Source organism: Vipera ursinii, assembly GCF_947247035.1.
Source record: "Vipera ursinii genome assembly, chromosome: 4".
In the NCBI taxonomy this organism is placed as follows: Eukaryota; Metazoa; Chordata; class Lepidosauria; order Squamata; family Viperidae; genus Vipera; species Vipera ursinii.
Window position 1 is genome coordinate 19,819,463 of NC_139514.1, and position 22,123 is coordinate 19,841,585.

Here is a 22,123-nt window from a genome sequence, read left to right on the forward strand (position 1 = left end):
CAACTCCCAGAATGTGGCTCAGGAATTCTGGGAGTTGAAGTCCACGAGTCATAAAAGAGCCAAGTGTGCCTATCCCTGAATTAAACACTTCCCAACTGAGAAGTAATTTATTCAGAATTTCAGTTTCTTTCGATGCAGTTAGGGTAGGGGGAATATGTCAAGCTTGTTGCCAATTCTAAATGTAATTGAACTGTAATATTTCATTTTTCTTTGAAATGTCTACATTATATTTCAAACGCTATAGCTAAGTTGCACATGAAAGTAGGAACTGTTATATCTGGGCTACAAAAATACAGATAACTGTAGGAGTAAGACAGATTTTTTCCCCATTTTTTTACTGCTATCTAGTAGCCATCTAAATTTGGGTTGTCTAGATATGGTAAATCTATGTGAAAGAAAGCCAGAATTTTCAAAATGTTATCTTACTATGATTTACCAGATTGCCGATTTGTACAGAAATTATTTTACTAGATTATAAGTAGTTTAATGGAACCCAGTTTGATATAGCAATTAAATTTGCTGAACTAGAACTGGGAGACTATGTGTTCTAGTCCTTAGCATGAAGTCACTAAAGAGTGTCTTAGAGCGCTAGTCATTCTCTCTCAGCCATTGGAAGAAAAAAGTAGTAAACTACTTTTGAAAATGTTGCCAAGAAAACTCCATATCCCTATAGTTGCCAGGCGTCAAGACTGTGGCTCAAAGCTGTAGATAGGTACATGGGTGGGTGGATGGATGGATGGATGGATGAAGGACTGACCAACCTTTATCAATTCAAGATCTGCATTTGGCCTTTTATTGGCAAAAGTAGATTGGACCCATACACACCCTAAATTTGATTTCATTCCACTTTAATACATTTAAATCCACATAGTATAATGCATTGGTTGTGGCAGGAATAGACAGACCAACTTGTTGCCCAAACTTGATGGCGTGAGCTGAGAGAGACTACTGTCCCAAAGTCACCCAACTGCCGAGCTTAGTAATGCCTAAGGTGGGATTAACAACTCAAAGTCTCCTGTTTTCTACCTGGTGTCCTAACTACTTCTCCAGTATTTTTAATTATTTCATTTCATTAATAAGAAAATTTGGTGATAATTTTTGAAGAAGCTCCATGTGTCACATCCCAAAATTGGGGGAATGGACATGTGGCCCTAGGACTTCAGATTTAATTAAGAAAAACAGAAGCTAGTTATCTGCTTTGATAGTAATGTGGGACTAGGAATTCGCTTTTGCTGTCCTAAAAGTCATGGTTTGTTCTTGGCTCTTAGATGCCAATTTGAGCTTTGTTTCAGAGAAACAGTTTGGTTCCTGGATTACAATGAACAAGAGTAGTTGCTTTTTTAATTGAATCTTGCTTGCAAGAGGAAATGATAGAGCACTGGGCTTAGTCATTCAATAAAACCTTGTTTTGTTTTATTTAGAACATATTTAAATAATTAGTAAAAAAGGTACTTAAAAATAATTAAAATATAATCAGATGATGTTTTAGTGAAACTGCTTTCTCTTTTTGTAACAGTTTTTCTGGAAGGCCAGAAGGTAGCTGAAAATTGGCGTTGTCTGAACCTACGTCTGGTTTATAAGGGCTTATCGCAATGGCAACTGGCCTAGCCAATGTAGGAAGCTCTTTTGGAGGTCCATCTAATTCTCTGGTGTCTAGATCTAAGTTCCAGAGTACCTCCATAGAAGATGATGATGATGTTGTATTTGTTGAACCTGTACAACCTCCACAAATCTCTGCACCATTAATAACAGACCACAGAAATGTTTTTAATTCATCCAGTAATGAAGAGCAACATGGAAATGACCCTAAAATACCAGCTCCGTCAAAAGACATGAGCGCTCAGAAGGGAAGTATAACTGAGACTATTATTATTGATGATGAAGAAGACATTGAAACAAATCAGGGACAAGAGAGAAATGATTCCAGTTTCAGTGAAAGAAGATTTCCAGAGGGTAAAAACAGAAACAATGAAATGGAATTCTCAACATCCAGTTTTTCAAGAAGTAAGGTAAATGCAGGAATAGGTAATAGTGGTATAACCACAGAACCAGACTCTGAAATTCAAATAGCTAATGTTACTACATTAGAAAGAGGTATGAGCTCTGTGAGTGTTGGCCGTTTAGAAAATACTGAAGGGCGTGACATGAACTTAATGATAACACATGTAACATCACTACAGAATACCAACTTGGGAGATGTATCTAACGGACTGCAGTCAAGTAATTTTGGTGTTAATATACAAACATACACCCCATCTTTAACTTCACAGACCAAGACTGGTGTAGGACCTTTCAATCCTGGTAGAATGAACGTAGCTGGTGATGTCTTTCAGAATGGAGAATCTGCAACTCATCATAATCCAGGTAGGTTGTATTTATGTATTTTTTTTAATCTTAAGACTTGCAAGGTCTCATAAAGCCAATTATATTCTAAGTTCTTTTGAAACTATTGCGGTGCAGTTTCATAAAATTGTATATTGCTTGAAAGATTAATGTAAACCACATTTTTATAATAAAAGAGTGCTTTAAGCAATTAAAATTTATTGAGTACAATTATCTGGAACCTTGGGGCCTTTAAAAGAATTCCTACCTCTGGGGGCAGATGAGTAAATTAAATACCTTGAGTATTGTGGATTCCTTCGTAATAAGGCAACCATGAGGATGTAGTTAGAGAATGTCTACATTATGTAGAAAATGAAAGTAGGAAATTAAAAGAAAAGTAATTTAGTATAGAATCTAAGAAAAATAATTAGATGGGTCTCAGTTGTAAAACAAAATCATTTCAACTCGTTTCTAAAAGTAAGCTTGAGCAAGAAAGAGAAATTGACTTAACAGGAGCTGAACATCATATACTAAATTCTGGATAGAAATAATGAACTATTTATTTATTTATTAAATTTGTTTGCCAATTATTTTGCCTGTCTTACAAAAACACTCAAGACAAACAGCATCACATGCACATGGAACAACAAAACCATTCCCTGTTTCCCAAGTGAGCAGTTACCTCCCTCACATTCCAAGACATGCTCAGTGCTCCTACTTACCATTTTTGTGCTTTTACTGGCAATTCTCATTAGAAATTGGCTGGCATTCTTGGTGGAGCAGTGGGCTAATGCCTCCTTAAGTAACACCATCTGCCTGCAGTTAGTGCAGGTTCGCATCCCACCAGGCTCAAGGTTGACTCAGCCTTCCATCCTTCCGAGGTAGGTAAAATGAGGGCCCAGATTGTTGGGGGCAATAAGCTGACTTTGTAATAATGCCGCTTGGGGGGGGAAAGCCCTAATAAGCAGGCATATACATAGAATGAAGGCTATTGCTAAGCTTGTAAGCCGCCCTGAGTCTTCGGAGAAGGGCGGGATATAAATGGAATTTTTAAAAAAAGAATGAAAGATTGCATGGGAGTCTGGCAACATGTTTTTCAAAAAAAAATTTTTAGCTGAATAATCTGAAGTGCAATCAATAAATACTATGCACTCTATTTGCTAAAAAAATTCTTACCTGCTGTAAAATTAAGCTGAATATTTTCAGCATTCTTTTCATTTGAATGAGCATTAAATATATTTGGGGAAACATCCCTCAAAGTATAAGTTTGTTAATAAACATAAAATGAAACCGTACTTGTCTGAATGTTTACATATAGAACAGTGACTGCCAATCGTGGAGGTTTGCTGAGCTCCAGTAGCTAACAGTTACATACAATAGGACTGAGCAGTGGGAACTAAGGAATGTGCTCACTCAAATTAATCACCATTGAATTACTGTGCAGTGTATTGTGGTACTTTGTGGTTTTACTTTTGAGTTGTACTTGAAGGCTGTATGCAAATGTAATAATTTATTTGCATTATTTATAAGCCACTGTTTAATGACATTTCTTATGATTTATAACAAAAATACAGTTTTGAATAATCTTAAACTTATATGCTGCTCCTTCTGATGACTGGGTAATTTATAGATAAAACATTTAAAAACAAAGAACGATACCAAAAACAAGCAAGAATAAAATAATAATGGCAAACAAAACAAATGGGCAAGAAACAGAAAGGAGGAAGAGCCTTTCCCTCCTAAGGCCTGAAAAGCCAGATCTTTAAGACCCTTTGAAAGACCAATATTACCAGTTCAAACTTGGGGGGGGTATTTTATTTTATTTTATTTTATTTTATTAAAATAAAGCCTATTTATAATGCAAGCTGTTAGGCCATTTATCTGACATCTATAGCTTCATTTTGAGATGACGTATACAATTGAAAATATTTGCATTAAATTTCACTGTTAATCAGATATGTAACAGTTGGAATAGAAGTTTTAAATTCGATGGTTTATAAGGAAACCAGCGGTTCTGGAAAAAAGAATGTAGGCTTAACAAGTAACTAAAAATATTTCTTGCAGCCATGTACTAAGCATATCGACAACTCAATATTTAATTAGTAATTTTGTTCACTAATGGCTGAATTTTGAGTACTGAACTGCTTATAACAGTTGGATTTTGATGTGCTTCCTGACGATTTCTACGTTCCTTTGTGAGAGCTACATACATTTTGATATAGTCAAATGTGTGTTAAATAAAATGCCTGTCATGTATTTGATTCTTTTCCGAATACATTGAATCACAGCCAGCCCATTGATAAGGATTTCCCTGCTGTGTATCATAGGCTACCATTATTGTTATCTGTTAGCATTCTCTCATACCTGGGGCTAATATCAGGCCTGTTTTTATACAGCAAGAATCCATTCCATGCAACTACAGATTGTGAAACCTCAGAAAACATGGCACTTGTCTCAAAAGACCAAAAAAAATACAAGGATAAAGAAGAAAATTGGATCTTTACCAGAATTAAAAATAAAAATGAAGCATTGGAGCACTTTTCCTCAATGTTATAGAAATATCAGTGTCATGACTGCATCTATAGTAGTTGTAGCTACATTCTCAAAGTAGCTATTGGTAGTGCTTTGCTTAGTGTTGCTTTGCAGACCCTAATAGGTATATTTATAGGGTGGCAATGAAGGTTCCATCCCACTAGTTTTTGAGCCTGATGCTGTTCTCCGTCAGAGGTTGAGAATATATTTTATTCTCCAATGTATTTCCTATCAGTAGGATATTCAGCTTTGAGGAAACATTTTCTACTTTCCTCTGTTGCGTGCTTCCAAATTTTCAGTATGATGGAAGTAAGCCTGAAGAAAGGATTATAAGAGCAGAATAGTAAAGCTGCCAGGAATTATTGGGAATAAATATTGAATGTTAAGTTTTCCATGTGCACAAAACAGAGACTTCAGGACGGTGTGCCAAAAATTGTAGATATGTGATGCCCTTTATTTTGTCTAATGAGTTCACGTCTATAGTTATCAACTTCAGATACCTAAAACCACAAGGGAAAAATGGTTTTCAGACCTTTATTATTTTTTTCAGCGCATTCACATGAAACTTTCCAATGTTTCATGAGCATCACTAGTTTTTAAATAATATTCTTCAGGACAGGTATATGATACCTGCATTATTTTTGCTTGATTGTTTCATGACTTTGTAAATATTGCAAAATAATTTGTGAAAACATCACTGAAGATTTGATGATGTTACTAGGTTGATCACTACTAGAAGTTAAAAAGATGAAAATACATCTGTATTTTTGACACAAAAATAGAATTTGACTGCATTATCAATTGTTATACAAGAAAGTGCAATACTGAACTGTGATACCAGAACCAAAATTACTGGAATGTAACCAATGGCAGAAAATGTTGCCCAAGCAATGATTTTTAATAGAAGATAAAAATAACCGTCAAAGCTAGAGATTGGAGGTGTGGATATTGTTAATATAGGAGGTATGTATCAAATAGACCAGACATGTCAAACTCACGACATCAGGTGACTGTTTTGCCATTGCCAGCAATGGGGTGGGCGTGGCTTCTGGATGACACGTCCGGCCCAACGGGCCAGCAGTTGACACCCCTGAAATAGATAGTGTGCTCTATCTAGCTCATACAACAAAACTGCACAAATTGAAATGTTTTGCCCAAATATTTCAAGTTGGTTGTGTTCCGTTGGAACACTTCAACTGGTGTAGAATGCGGCTGCGCGAGTTGTGATGGGAGCGTCCCGATACTCCCATATTACACCCCTCCTGCGTGAGCTGCATTGGTTACCAGTTGTCCACCGGGTGAGATTTAAGGTGCTGGTTCTTACCTATAAAGCCCTACATGGCTTAGGTCCGGGATATTTGCAGGACCGTCTGCTGCCAGGAACAACTCCCCTTCGCCCTGTGCGCTCACACAGGGAGGGCCTCCTCAGGGTGCCGTCGGCCAGACAGTGTCGACTGGCAACCCCCAGGGGGAGGGCCTTCTCTGTGGGGGCACCTGCACTTTGGAATCAACTCCCCTTGGAGCTCCGGATGGCCCCGGATCTCCGTTTCTTTTGTCACGACCTTAAAACATGGCTTTTTCAACAGGCCGACCTGGACTGATGGAAGGGAGGTTTTCTTAATTTTGTTTTATTGTGTTTTTAATTGGACTATTTATGGGATAATTTGATTTAATACCTTTTAATGTTTGTATTTTGTGTTTTTATTGTTGTTAGCCACCCTTAGTCCTTTGGGAGATAGGGTGGCATACAAATCCCATAAATCGATCAATCAATCTCAGAACAGAGCTGAACATGTTTTGAGTCTCCAGGCTATCAATGAGAACTTCAGATCAGCTTCCATTCAATAGCTTCTTATCTCAGACAGGCAAAGTAATATATATATAAGTGTTGCCTATTAACCAGATTGTTAAGAAAAAGTTATTGGTATGATTGTAAAATATTTTTGGAACATTACAGTAAATTCCATAAGAAAATAAGTTTGTCATCATGAACTGTTATTCAAAAAGTTATTTACACACTGTTTTCAACCAAAAGAAAAGAGAGAGGCCTTTTAAATTATTTTACATTTGTTATACCTATGTTCTTTGGGTATATTTATTTATTAAATTTATATGCCATACATCTCACTTTGAAAAAGGAGTATATAGGCCAAAGAGAACAGTTAAAACATTTAAGTTTAGCTTGCTATAAGCACTGCATTTTTTTGTTTTCTTGTTGCTGCTTTGCTACCTATTAGAGAGAACTCCAATAAAAGCATTTTTTTTTAAATTTTCCTGATATTTTTGCTTCCATATAATGATAGCTGATGCATACACAGTGTACGTACGTATATCAACCCCAAGAAAATCATGATTTTTTTATGTACCATCTCAATGGCAATAACAATACTGTGTTACTTGCCTATAAATATTTAAATTCAAAATTGATGGGACACATGAGAATGAAATTACATATTACACGTGAACTGCAGTTGCAGAGATATAAGAAAATGTACTTCAAGTCAAAAGGTATTGCCAAAAGCAGGTAGCTAACACTGAATCATAGAAAGTATGCTCAAGTTAAAAGTAACAATAATTTAATTTGTACAGTAGTTTAAAATCCTTTGCTACTACTCAAGGTAAGTATTCATTACTTCTATATAATATAGACAGAATGTAAACAGTATGACATGCTTTTCAGATATGGGTAGTCCTTGAGTTATGAATGTAATGGAGCCTGTCAATTACATTCGTAACCTGAGAATTCGTAAGAGTGAATGGCATAACTTGAACACGATTACTCCCTGCTTTGGCCCAGGCATTTTGCTAATCGAATGTGCGGGTCATTAAGTGCACATGAGGTATTTCAGGGTAGGGAAGGCCTAGTGCAGGGACAAGACCACTGCATCCAGCCACCAAACACCTCCCCTCACTTAGTGAGAGACCCCATGCTTCTCTTTCCACCCCTTGGGGTCCCAAGCTGCTTGGGCCTTCCCCACCCTTCACCAACTGCTAATTTACCTTTGGCATAATGTTTGAGAGCCCCGCACTTTCCACGCTCACCTCCTGCATGGTGTTGAGTGCCGGAGCCCTTGTCCAGCTAGTGGAGAAGCGTCAGACCATTCTGTCCCCTTCCCTGCCAAGTCCTAGCCTGTCTCACAAGCGGACACAGCCCTCCCCTGCCACTTGTTGGAATGCTGAACCACCTGGGTTTTACAAATTGCACTGCCGCAGAAGTGGAGAGCTTGGCGCGCCACCGCCCTGCTCCCCTCACTTCCCAAAAGCATTCCTTCGCTAAATTGCAAGAGCACCTCCTAAACAAACCTTTCCAACTCCCTTGTGTTTCTCCGCCGCAGCGGGCAGGGAAACAAGTTTGTGGGACAAAAAAATAATAATTCAATCACACCTTCCAACTTTGCGAGATCTTATTTTTCTTCGCAAGAAGTTAGAATGTCTGAACTTTTTTTTTTAATCCCACAAACTGTATGCAGTGGCGGAGAAGTGTGATACAGGTTTGTTTAGGAGCCCCTCTTGCAATTTAGCAAAGGAATGCTTTTTGGAAGTGAGGGGATCAGAGTGGTGCCATGCCAAGCTCTCCAGGTTTGCAATAGTGCAATTTGTAAATTCCAGGTGGGTTCGGCACTCCAGCAAGTGAGGGGCAGGGCCGTGCCCACTTGTGAGAGAGGCTGGGGCTTGGCAGGGAAAGGGAGAGGTTGGCTTGGCGCTTCTCTGCCTGGCTGGACAAGAGCTCCGGTACCCAAGGCTGCGCAGGAGGCAAACGTGGGCACGTGTCTCTGTGGTCATTTGTAAGTGAGAATGGCCACTGTAATGTTGCAACATATGTAACTTTGGGAGCCATTCATAACTACTTTTGTGGTGGGGATGTCGTAACTGGACATTTGCTAAGCGAACGTTTGTAACTGGAGGATTACCTGTACTGAATAATTTCTATACAGCTTTGTAAGATTTAATAAGAAATTAGGGAAGTAGACAAACTTGAAACTTTTTATTCTTATTTTAATAATTGAAATTAAGATGTAAACTTTTCTTCTTTTTTCTTAAACCAAGGTTTGAAGGATGTTTGTTTTACGTGACTGATTGTTTTACATGACTAATAAATCAGTTCCATGTTGTCCTTATTTACTCTGGCCATTGTCAAAAGTAGCCTCGTTATTTAACTTGCTTTGTAGTAGCACGTTAAATTGAAGAAACTATGAACAAGAATCTTACATAGGAACAATTCATATTTTAAAAGTTTTTAAAATGTTGATTTAAATAGTAATATGCTCAGTTACCCTGGTTTATAATCTTTTACTGCTATTTCTATGACTATAAGAATTTTTTTTTAAAAGGCTGTGTAGAAATTATTGCAGTTCAATTCACTGCATGTTAATAACAGTTGAACAATCTCTGTTGTTTTTACCTGCACTAGCAATGCAATACTGTGCTTAAGTGTCAGATTAATGCCACCCTATTGCCATTGTAAACGCCTAAAGCTGTTTACTTAATTCCCAGTTTCTTTATTTTATTTTATTTGTATTTTTAAGATTCCTGGATATCTCAGTCGGCTTCATTTCCAAGGAATCAGAAGCAACCAGGTGTCGATTCCCTGTCTCCTGTGGCATCTCTTCCCAAACAAGTCTTCCAACCACCTGCACAACAGCAACCTTCAAAGCAGGTTAAAGTCACATGTGCTAACTGCAAAAAGCCTTTGCAGAAGGGCCAGACGGCATACCAGCGGAAAGGATCTGTTCATCTGTTTTGTTCTACTACTTGCCTTTCATCATTTTCACATAAACCAGCTCCAAAGAAACTCTGTGTTATGTGCAAAAAGTAAGGATTTTTCTTATTTGATCACATTTGTTAAAACTAGTCCTCTTAATTGTTCCAATAACTTTGTGAAATCCATTTTATTATTTAAGATACTTTTCTTTGTTCTTTTATCAGCTTTTTGTGTGTGTGTGTGTGTGTGTGTGTGTGTGTGTGTGTGTGATATATATATATATATATATATATATATATATATATATATATATATTAATGGCTAGTAATAATTTACTGTAATTGCTATTCTCTGTTCTGACATTTGGTGGGAATTAAAATTAATAGTAAATGTAGACATAAGCATGGTTCTAATTTATAGGTGCATGCCCAAAATGCCATAAATAAATAGAGAGAAAAAAGTAACATTTTATAAATGGAAATGGGTTTGCATAATAATTGAAGTAACCCAGATTTTCTGTGATAAATGTCTACAATAAACTAGTAGATAGTCATATTGCCAGTTATTTTATTTTATTTTATTTCTATAGTTACCCATATCAATGAGTGATATATTAGATTATCTTATTTAAAACTGCTTTGTTGTAATAAATACATCCATTCTGATTTTTTTTTAAAAAAATAACTAAATGGTTATAGAAAGTTGGGCTTCATATAAGCCTCTATCTATTTAATAAATGTAAATAGAAAAGCAAGGTCTTTTAACTGTTGGTGTTTGTCAGCAATAAATAAGAAAAGCATAAAGCAGTAATTTTGTTGGTAGTGGCATTTCCTAGGTCACCATTTTTATCTTTTAATTTATCTCCTTCCATCATTGTTTTCGGATTACTAGTTAAAGGTAATAAACATAATATTACTTGTAAAACATTGTGAAATGAAAAACTGGCTGAAAGAACACACTCCTTTTCCATTGGGTCTATCTCAAAAGCAATATTTCCATCTTTCTTGATGTCAGTTGTAATCAAGAATTGCCTTCAACAGTTGGTAACAAAACATACTGTGATACTTTCTGTCTCATTGACAAGTTAATCCTAGTATATACATGTATAAAAACATGATTAATAGCATAAAAGGGGATAAATAGGGATTGGAAGAAGAAGGTGTCTTGTTACATCAGTACAAAAAGATAAACCTGCTAAAAGCTTCATAAAAGCAGGATAATAGAAATTAACTTAGTCTTTGACCAATTATATTTGTTTTCCTCTGTGTTACTGTTTTGTAGCATAATTGCTTTTTCATTAAAAATAGAAATGGACTCTTGTTAAGAAGTTACATTATTTTCTGGTGAGGATGTGTATTAAACTCATAAATATAGGATAGGAAGGGTCTTTTTTAAAGAGCTGTAACTTCTGAGAGTAAAGAACGTACAGTGGTCACTAAAGTACTGAGACAGAATGATTTTGTTTTTCAGAGACATAACAACAATGAAAGGTACCATTGTTGCTCAGGTTGATTCAAGTGAATCTTTCCAGGAGTTTTGCAGTACATCATGTCTGTCTTTCTATGAAGACAAACAGAATCCCTCAAAAGGAATCTTAAATAAGTCAAGATGCACTATCTGTGGTAAACTAACTGAGGTTTGTTTGCTATTTTTCACTGAATTTATTCCTAAAATCCATTTTATTTGAGTTACTTAAGAAACTATCGATACCATTATATCGTTGTTTAGAGAAAAACGAGTGGATTATTTAGTTAAGGCTCCCTATTAATTGAGTAAATTTTATTTGATGTATCACATTTCATCTCTTGACAAATACTAACTCATAGTAAGTAGAAGACATCAAACTTCTATAGTTGAATGAGTAAAGCACCATCTTGGCCTTTGGGAAATCTGGGAACACTTTTCCCTTCAGATTTTTTTTAAAAAATAATGTTTAAATATTTCTTAATTGGAACATTTGAGCATGCAGTACACACACTCCTACACACACTGTTCTTCTATATCTTTGCAAGAATGCATAGACTTTATTTTTCAGAGGGAGGGAAATCAGTTGTATGCCAAAGCTGTGCTAATTGTCTGCTGTCCAAAGAAACTAAATTGTTATGGAATAGGGACTATTGGGACAAGCAGGGATTGAGAAAGAGCAAATTAGCTTTATGTTTGAATATTTAAATTTAAGGGCAGTATTATATTTGTGTTCGTCTTTTTTTAAAACCTCACTTTTGTTAACACCTGTGAACATTATTAATAAATTTTATGTAATTTTATGTACCCTATAAAATGCATTATCATGACTTATATTTTTTAAACCAATAATTACAGGTCTATTAAATTTCTTTAGTGACTGAATATAGTGATGATAAAGCAGCATGTCCTTTATCATCATTATAATCTTTATAACAATGCTAGATGTATTTTCTATAAAGTTAAAGTGCTTAACATCTATATTTTAAGTGCCAGTGCAAGCTTCTGTTTCTGAAATGGCAGATTTCAAGGTTGGTTAAACAACCTAAAGATGTGCTTGAATTTCATAGTTAAAATAAATCTAGATCTTCATATAAAATTACATTTTTGCTTTTAGATACGCCATGAAGTTAGCTTTAAAAACATGACTCATAAGTTGTGTAGTGATCACTGCTTCAATCGATACCGAATGGCAAATGGTTTAATCATGAATTGTTGTGAGCATTGTGGAGAATACCTTCCAAGTAAAGGTGCAGCAAACAATATTCTTATGGTTGATGGAGAGCCGAAAAGATTCTGTTGCCAAAGCTGTGTTAGTGAATATAAACAGGTAATTTCTACATTTATTTTTATGTAACTATTGTAAATTCTTCAGTTAGATTGTACCATTACAGTCAAGAGTTGTGCTTTTTGTTGTTAATTTAGAAGCATGTTTGCTGAAGTATGAAGACAAAATAAGAATATGTTGTGACTCTACTGATTGGAGTAGTATTTCTACAAGTTCTTTTCACTTGGATTTGTAAAATACTGTTTTGCTTTTTACAGTAAAACTATGTTGTTCTGTAGCATTCTGTTATTCACAGTAAATGAGGTTTCAGTTTTTTATCATGACCTAGAAATTATGTGCTTCATTTTAGAATGTCCCAGTTGTTTTGAAATGAATACAAAAAATAACTATCTCCCTACAAGTTTTATATGCCTGCACAAGTGTTTCACCAAGGATCTTGAAAGAGAAACCAGTAGTTCACTTTTTCCAGACACAATTATTATCCGCCTTTCTATGGCTAGTTCATCTGTAACTATGAAGATAAATTGTCACAACTACATTTCTACAGCAGGCTCTCTTTAGATGACATAACCAATAATTTCCAACAATATAGGTGCATTTACACTATTAGTGTTACTGTTTTCAAGTTTAGGGTGATATATATTTGTTTTTACATCTCAGGGGAGGGGGAGAATAGTCTCAGTAGCCTGAAGTTATTCCATCCAGTTTTTCCTGCTTCCCTGTATCCCAGTTCTTTCGAAAGTATTTTCTGATCCTCAGAAGATTCTTCTCTGGAAGCACAGATTCCTCCTCCTCTGGAAGCACAGATTCTTGGAGGTCAGGAAAGTTTCTATAACAGAAACTTCCATGTGCACTAAACCTTTGGACTTTAGGCTAGTACAATGTTTTTTCAAGATACATTTTAAAAGGTAAAGGTTCCCCCACACATGCGTGCTAGTCGTTTCTGACTAGGGGCCGGTGCTCATCTCCGTTTCAAAGCCGAAGAGCCAGCGCTTGTCCGAGGACGTCTCCGTAGACGCCAAAGGCGCACGGAACGCTGTTACCTTCCCACCGTAGTGGTCCCTATTTTTCTACTTGCATTTTTACGTGTTTTCAAACTGCTAGGTTGGCAGAAGCTGGGACGAGTAACAGGCGCTCACTCTGTTACGCGGCACTCGGGATTCAACCCACCAAACTGCCGACCTTCTGATCGACAAGCTCAGCGTCCTAACCCACTGAGCCACCGTGTCCCGAGATACATTTTAGAAGATCCTAATTTAAAAGAAGGATTTTCTTCTGTTTTTCTTTAAATGAAAGCTTTTAGCTAGTTTTCTAAAAATACATTATAGTGAATGAAAAATATCCTAGGATTTCTGTTTTAATTTATCCTGTTCGAAATGTTGAGATGCTGCTTATATTTTTGATAAATATGCAACCAGCACTTTTAGAAACATAACACAGGCCTTGTTGTTTTATTACACAGCAAAACAAAAGGGGCAAAATAGGTTATCCAAGATACTAAAAATGATAGGCATACAGAGAAGCCACGGAGAAACTTGGAGAAGCCTTGAATAAGATTTCATGAAGGAACCCAAAAGATACAAGAATAACATGCATTGCAGAAATTCCAAGTGAACATGAAATGTGGTTAAATGATAACTCTGTATCTCAGTTTATTGTGACTTGTACATTTTTTTCACTTGTATAGATAACTTTATGCTATTTTACCATATTATCCCATATGTTTTCGGAAGAGTGAGGTCATATAATATGTGTAGAGACCATTCTAAATTAGTATTTGAATCCTTGATTTAAAAAAACACTTTGGGATCTAAACTTAGAAGTTATATGGGATAGAATAACACATAAAACAGTTTAAATATGTAAGTGATAGTGGGATGAATGATTTCTGTATTTGTAAAATGGGAAGATGATAAATCATTGAATTCAGTGTCATTAAGTACTGTTACAGTAACTTTTTTCTGGTGCTTTTTGACTTCAGTACATAACATATTTGACCATTGCAATGCAGTAGGGTCTTGCATGTCTTATAGTGAAATGTAGTAGGCTTACTTTCCTTTATGATTGCTTATTCTCAGAAGCAATTGTAATATGTAAATTTTCTATATTTCACTGTAAGCAACTGTTGGATATTACCATAGGAGAAAGTCAAGAATTCCCATTGCAGTTAATGTTTAGGCATGTAGTTGATTTTATATGCTTCTGACCATGCTCCAATGAAAGAAGTGAGCATTATATTGTATGAATTTTGTGGAGAAGGTTATATTATTCTTTTATCTCTATATACATGAAAATCTGTTAGCTTCAAATAACTTAGTTTAGAATCATTTAATCAGTTTAGAATCATTTAATAAATTAGTGGTTCTTTAGGCTGAACTTAAATTTTCTTTATGTAGGATGTAGGATTTTTGCATAAGAGTTAATATGAGCTGAAATTTTATATAAAAATGTTAATTATATAGGCTTTTGATTTAAAACTCAATATATCATTAGTTACAGTTAAAACATTGCTAAAAATGTTCAAACATTGAGAGGTTCTCAATCTAATAGAATAACAGAGTGCCATTACAGGACTATGTGATTGTTTCAAAATTTTGGGCTTTATCTTGAAAATTAGTTGAAATTTCTCCTAAATATACAGTAAGGTATAAAAATGCTGATTTTGCCTTTTGCTTTTATAAAAGTTGTATTAAATAGCTGCACAAATATTTGATATTTATGTAGTAAGAAAAACTAGAACTGATACTCACGATATTTGTTCCTACTTAATATTTGTTAATAAATACATTTTTACAAATTACTTTTTTGAAGTAATTGCTTGAGTTCCAACTCACTTTGGTGTTGTTCAGTTTCATTCTTGTTAGCTTTAAGAATAGCTTTCCAAACCACTGTTCTGGATTGTTTATTCTTTTTGGACTATCAGGTTTTCTTGCATTATGATTGCCATGTGAGAAAAGTGCTCAGATGTTTGCAAACTAAAGCATACTTCATTCTGCATGTGACATGGTTATACAGGAATGTATGAGAAGGAAGGACAGCACTGTTTTTTAGCTAGTGGGATTGTACACATTACATATCATTGACCATTTTCTCAATGACACCACAGAGTTGTAGACTAAATAAGGTATTTCTCTGTTTTTCAGTGAAGCCATACTGAACTGCCAAAAGAAATTGAGTTTTAATGTAATTCTTCTGAGAAATGATTCTTACGTTTAGTATGGTCTCAAGGACCATCTTTATAGTCATCAGTCCACAAAGAGGAATGTAATATGAGACATACTATTAGGCCATCAAGTTTAGAAACATGCATTCTGATAGTTGGCTGATTCCAGTTTTTGAGGGAGTCGTTTCCCCCTCCCCTTTGCTGCAGTTATTGTTCATTGTATAAATCAACTCTAGTTTAAGAATTTGGAAAGGAAAATAGTTACTTATGTCCTCACATAACATTGGCAATTTGGACCCGAATTTCCATTGCTAAGTGATGTAGTTGTAAAGCACAATGTCACGTGGTGTCATGCAATCACCATGGACATTTGTCATTTGCAGTCTCCTGCCATTGACTTGCTTGTCTGAAGCAGGCAAAGAAGATTGCAAATGGCAGGCATGTAACTATGGGATGCTGCAACATCATACAGGTAGATCTTGACTTAACAACAGTACATTTAGTGACCGTTCAAAGTTACAACAGCCCTGAAAAAAGTGACTGACCGTTTTCAAAATTTGGATGCTTGGCAACTGATTCATTTAAGACTGTTACCATGTCTCGAGGTCACGTGATCACCTTTTATGATCGTCTGACAACCAAAGTCAATGGGGAAGCCAGATTCACTTAAATTATTACTAACTTAACAACTGCAGTGATTCACTTAACAACTGTCGTAAAATAAGGCAAAATTCACTTAATAAATGTTTCACTTAGCAACAGAAATTTTGGGCTTAATTCTCATAAGTTGAGAACTGTGTAATTGCAAGCCAGGTGCTTAGAGCCAGGATCATAATCATATGACGACAGGGACACTGTAGCAATCATGAGTACACAGACTGGTTGGAGGTTCCCCTTGTTCGCTGCCACCATAAGTTTGAATGGTTTCTGAATAAAGTGAGCGTTAAAGCAAGGACCATTGAACAGGTGTTATAAGTTTATGTTACTAGATTATCTGTTTTATGTAGTACAATGAATATCATATTTGGTATTAGGACATTAAATCCTGAATTGTAGTTTATTTTTAAAATGAACATCTAAAATTACTATAGTAACAAATACATGTAAATGAAATTGCAAAGATTTATTTTAAATTTAATTATTATCTATATAAAAATAATATTGTTCTTTAAAAAAATTGAAATAATACAAAGAACTTTAGTTTATTATACTAGGAACTCAATTGGCCCTGTGTTTTTATCTGAATTGATTATAGGAAAGCCAAAATGAACCAAAAATACTGGTTAATGTTAAGTTAAATGTTTTATTTATTTGCCTTTTATTTAAGGCAAGATTTGAATAGATAGAAAAAAATGGCAGGTGTATGTTTGATTACTTCCTTCTATTTTATCAGACTTATTAAGTATCCTTCATAGGAACAGTTTTAAAAGTCCAGGAAAGAATCTAGGAATCTGAGAAAAGTAAATATAGGCCCATTTTTTTCTCAATTAAGTGAACAACTTATTTATTTCTTTTAAAAATGTTGAGTTTTACGTTTCTAGATATTAACGTTGGATATGTGTGGAATGAATTCCCTTTAAAAATGTGTTCAGCTCCTTTTTAGTTTTTAGGACTTTTTTCTTAGGTTTTGTATAAATTGTTTAGTAGTTATGTCTAACAATGTAATTGTATTTTTTAGAAACATACTTTATTGTAGTACTTTTACAATAAACATCTTTTGAGTACTTTTACCCCAAGGGTAAAATAGAACTGGTAAAAGTTTGTCTGACTATAAATTTTTCCAGTGCGAAAAAGCGTAAAAAAAAAGAAATGTGGAAATGCTATTGAAAGATTTTTGTAGCCATATTTACTTTATTCATTATTTGAATTTTGTAGCTGCTCCAAAAGCTCTGGAATATGAGAGTACTTTTAGTATGGCAAATTTTTAGCAGTATAGGCAATATAGTGAGTATACATATCTTGTTAAATATATTTTCATAATTCAGGAAACATATTTTACATAATACTTTGAATGTATAAGTTATACATGTGAATCAAAAAGGCATTATAGATTTTAGAACATACAACTTTTAACCATCTGTTGTCAAGCTGAGGGTTGGTTACTGGTCCAACGTGGAATGAAATATATTTTATTATTTACATGCTGAAGTGTTCATGATCCTTGTAAAACAAATATTAATACCAATAAAAATTTGGGAAAATGTTGAAGTGAACTTTTTTTCCACCACTGTTTTGGAAAAGACATATTGTTGAAAAATAACAGAAACAAAAATAGATTTTTAAACAGAACAAAAAAAATGGTAATAATATTTTGCATAATTTGATTTTGATCCTAAAATCCTCATATTGGTATATTAAATTGATTTATAATTAAATGTATGCTTGGATAATGCATAGTTCATTTTTGTCAAACTAGCAGATATAAAAGAGTTAAATTATGATTTATTAGAATTTAGATGGTAGCTGATATTATCTAATCTTCCAATACTGATCGGAGTTGGATCTGGTTAGTACTTGCAGAGGTCTTTATCTTTTAATTAAAATAGAGCATATATATCAAATTCAGATATAACACTTGTTCAAATCCTTTTGCTTTTGAGGATCCAAAAGGCAAATTTGTGGGACCAGGAGGAGTTATTTCCAAAGTTGAAATAACAGATGAGTTTTATAAAGATGAACAAGAGAGTTGATAAAAATTCAGAAAATATCCTGTAAAGAAGAGCAGTAAATACTCTTTTATAAATGGCAATATTCCCTTAAGGAAGAATTACCTTGCTTTTTAAAATATAAATACAACAATATTCCTTTTGTGATACTGATACTATTTGAGAAGAGTTAAAGTCTACTATTCTTGTTCTGAAACATATTATTTATAATTATAAAAGAATGTGTATCATATTATTCCTGTTCTAACAATAACTTTAGGCTATCAGGAAAAGATAATATAATAGCTTTTCTGGTTTCCTAGCACCTTCACAGTTTTATGCTTCAAACAGCTCATGAAGCATAAATGGGAAAACTGCTTGGTAGCTCATAATTATATCTTTCTTATAGTTTTTGGCTGCTTCTCCTAGCTTACCTGCTTGCTTTCTTGTTATTTCTTATTTTCTTTGCTGCTGTTTTGATGCTTGCACAAATCTGTCTTGCTTTCTGAGGGGCAAGGAAGAGTTTATGGCAAGTACCAAGCAATAAAACTGACTTGATTTTGACCAAAGGAATTTTTAGCAGAGAAAAATCTGAAAGAATATTCAAATATATTGGATATATTGTAATGAATAGGTAACACTCATTTTTATAATCATATGATAATTCATATTTATAAAAATGGATCGTATATTAAGGTAATTATTTCATAAGGGGAATTGAGCAAGAAAATTTGTGTACTAAGCTTTTTAATATAGATGGTAGTAAGTAGGTGGAAGGCGACGTTGCAGGGAATGTGTGTTTGCTGAAAGAATCAAGGGGTTTCTTTAAGAAAGTATGGTTTTGCCATTTTGTTATGTGCAAGGGAAAATTGGTTACGGTATATTAAGGAAGACATAAAAGTAAATAGAAAGGAATGGGAAGACCTGTGCTTGGTGAAAAAAGAATGAGGGTCAAGAATGATTGAATGCTGGTTATAGATTGAATGTAAAATTACAAAAGAAATGTTGAATTGGTTAGACAGTATGAGAATAAATACATAAATAAAGTAAATAAGATGGAGAGGAAGTTATGTTTAGGTGAAATTAATGATAATAACGAATGAAAAATTTAAAAAATATGAATTTGTGGATATGATGAAAGGAATGGAGAAGTGTATTGAATATTCTGGTTTAAACTATATTTAGTTAGATTATCTTTTCTGATCTCATGCCTCTAATTTCTTTGGCTTAATATTTCTTAACTCTTTCTACGTAATGTTGCTTGCCCTGAAAAGAAGTAGCTTGATGATATATGTGTATATATGTACTCCTGGTCTCAAGATTGAAAACTTGATTTACAATATTATGTAAGCTTTTTTTTTACATAATATTACTGTTTTTAAAGCACTCAGTTTTTGTTTTTCTGATTTTTCTACCACTGCTGATCTTTTTTTTAATGCATAAGACAGAATATTGCATCTGAGTAAATGTGATGTTTCAATAAAGCCCCCTTCATGAGGGAAAATGTATTGCTTTGCTCCATGTCTGTAAACATTACTGTATTTATGTGAACATAAAGTTATTTAAAACTATTTTGCTTGCATCTTGCAGGTTAAACAGACTTAGTTTGATGTTTGCGATGTGTAAAATATATTTACCTACTTACTTATCCTGTTCTTCATCCACAAAGTTTATAGCAAAGTGTTTCCTTCCCCTTTTAATCTTTACCCCCATAACAATCCTGCAAGAGAGTTAGGATGAAACTTAATTTTTATAAATAATGGTAATTTGTTAATCAAATATTTAATGGCCTGTAACATTTAAATATAATGTTCCTTAGTTGAACATTATTTTGATTTTGATTTTTTATTATAATATATAACATGGGCTGATATTCCAAGTCAAAGATGCTTATCTACTTTGGAGCACATAAATACACATGTAGTACATTCTGAAAAATAGAACAAATACCAGGCAATTATATAAAGAGCAAGCAATTACAGCCAAATTTCCTAAAATTCAGAGGGGGAAAAAACCAACTGCTTGGTATCTCTTAGCAGCATTTGAGAAAGTTCCTATGTGTTCATCTTTACTCACAATCAGGGAGATAAATAATATTAAAAAAACAGGTTGTTGCAGTTTTTATAAATTGTGAATGCTAATTTTATATTGCAACAGTTGTTAGTCACCTTGCTAAACCTCCATAATAAAAACTTATTTATTTTCTTCGTTTAGTGATCACAAATTCTTTTTAAATACCTATTTTATATTGATTTGCAGAAGCAAATTCTATCAAGAACCTCAGAAACTACAGTAATTAAAATTTATTCACAACTTCTGAAAACCGTACTGTCTCACACAATGCATGAAGCTGTAATTGGTGCAGTGTGAACTAGGTCAAAGAGTATTTACCCAGTATGCACTGGAGAAATGGATACATGAATATATTTTCTGTGTTTAGCCCCTTTACTTTCCTTTATCTTAGTTGCCTTTTACAATTTTTTACAGCACTTATTTGTCATTTCTTCTACAGATTATTATTGTGTAGAAGTAATATGAATACCCTGTGCTGGGACTTTAGCTGAATATTGAAAATAGTAATGAGGTCCCAAGAAAGCTATTGAGCAACAGTTTATGATATAAATAAACTACAGTTAGTCCTCAACTTACAACCATTTCTTTAGTGACCATAAAAGTTACAATGGCACTGAAAAAAGTGGCTTATGACTTATTTTTCACACTTAACAACCTTCCAGCATCCCCGTGATCACATGATAAAAATGTGGGTGCTTAGCAGCCGGCATGTATTTATCACAGTCGCAGTGTTCACCTTTCGCAATCTTCTGATGAGCAAAGTCAGTGGGGAAGCCAAATTCATTTAACAGCCATGTTATTAACAACTGCAGTGATTCACTTAACAACTTAGACAAGAAAGGTTGTAAAACGGGGCAAACCTCACTTAACAACTGGCTTGCTTAGCAATAGAAAATTTGGGCTCAATTATTGTCATAGTCGAGAACTGCCTGTAATAAGGCAAGAGGCAAAGCAGCATAAATTAAGTCTACATAAAAAGCAAACGGAAGAGAAGGGTACAAGATAAAATTCACCTTTGGGAGGAAAACTATATTGTGATGGAATGATGTCTAATAAAATTTAAATTATGGTGGGTCCATTCTTAAGTGCATGCAGTTCAGAAGTTGATGACTAATGGGATTGCCACTAGAAGCATCACCTTGAGGTAAGTAATCTGAAATTTGATAGACAAATGTTTTGTTTTTTCAAAAATTATACATTTTAGAGAAAACAAACAACAGAAATAAAATACAAGAGAAAAGTATAAAAGAAAATATAAAATAAAATGCTATGGAGATTGCAGCTTTCCAATGTTATTAACTACTTCTGAATATATAATATTGTGTTAAAAAAAAACTATTAAGCTTTAACAAAAAATACATGGTCAACCTGTACAAATTGAAACAGTAAGCTATAGGAAACCCAAATGTTGGATGAAGTAGAAACAGAGATGTTAAGTTATAGTCCAAGAATTGTTTTCAGTTAGAACTGAATTCTACATCATATTTTCATTTAAGATGCAACTCTGTTCTCAACACTAACATACTACCTCAACTTGGTTGGCCATTCTTCCAAGCGGGAAACAAACAGCCATTTTCATTAATGAGCATATGAATACCCCTGTGGTAGGTAATATATGTTAATATTCAAGTGTACTTGAAAGAATATATAGTTCACTAAAATTTAATAAAAATATAATTTGAAATGGTACTTTTAACTTTTAAAAATTTGTTCAATTCTAATATTGATCATTTCCAAAAATCATTAAGCTTTACAGCTTTGCCATCAAATACAATAAAAGTGATAGACCTCATTACATTTCCAGCAGTATTTAGAGAATAAATAGTTCATTTTAGAAATCAAGTCTGAAATAATATACCAACAATAAAACATCTTGTATCACTTTTCTTTGAATATAATATTTGGAATAAATTTAACGGTCTTTTGTTGAAAAT

The 22,123-nt window shown here is 34.1% G+C and overlaps 1 protein-coding gene across 1 annotated transcript in view; it reads left to right on the top strand.

The window, feature by feature from the left end:
• The window catches only part of ZMYM2 (zinc finger MYM-type containing 2), an 88,130-nt gene that overhangs the window by 16,354 nt on the left and 49,653 nt on the right, over positions 1-22,123 (top strand). Inside the window, exons 3-8 of the mRNA XM_083362605.1 lie at positions 1,517-2,009; positions 2,271-2,364; positions 9,381-9,666; positions 11,027-11,192; positions 12,138-12,350; positions 13,771-13,803. Coding sequence (XP_083218731.1) covers positions 1,593-2,009; positions 2,271-2,364; positions 9,381-9,666; positions 11,027-11,192; positions 12,138-12,350; positions 13,771-13,803 — 1,209 coding nt within the window. The 5' untranslated portion in view covers positions 1,517-1,592. The remainder of the gene's footprint in view (positions 1-1,516; positions 2,010-2,270; positions 2,365-9,380; positions 9,667-11,026; positions 11,193-12,137; positions 12,351-13,770; positions 13,804-22,123) is intronic.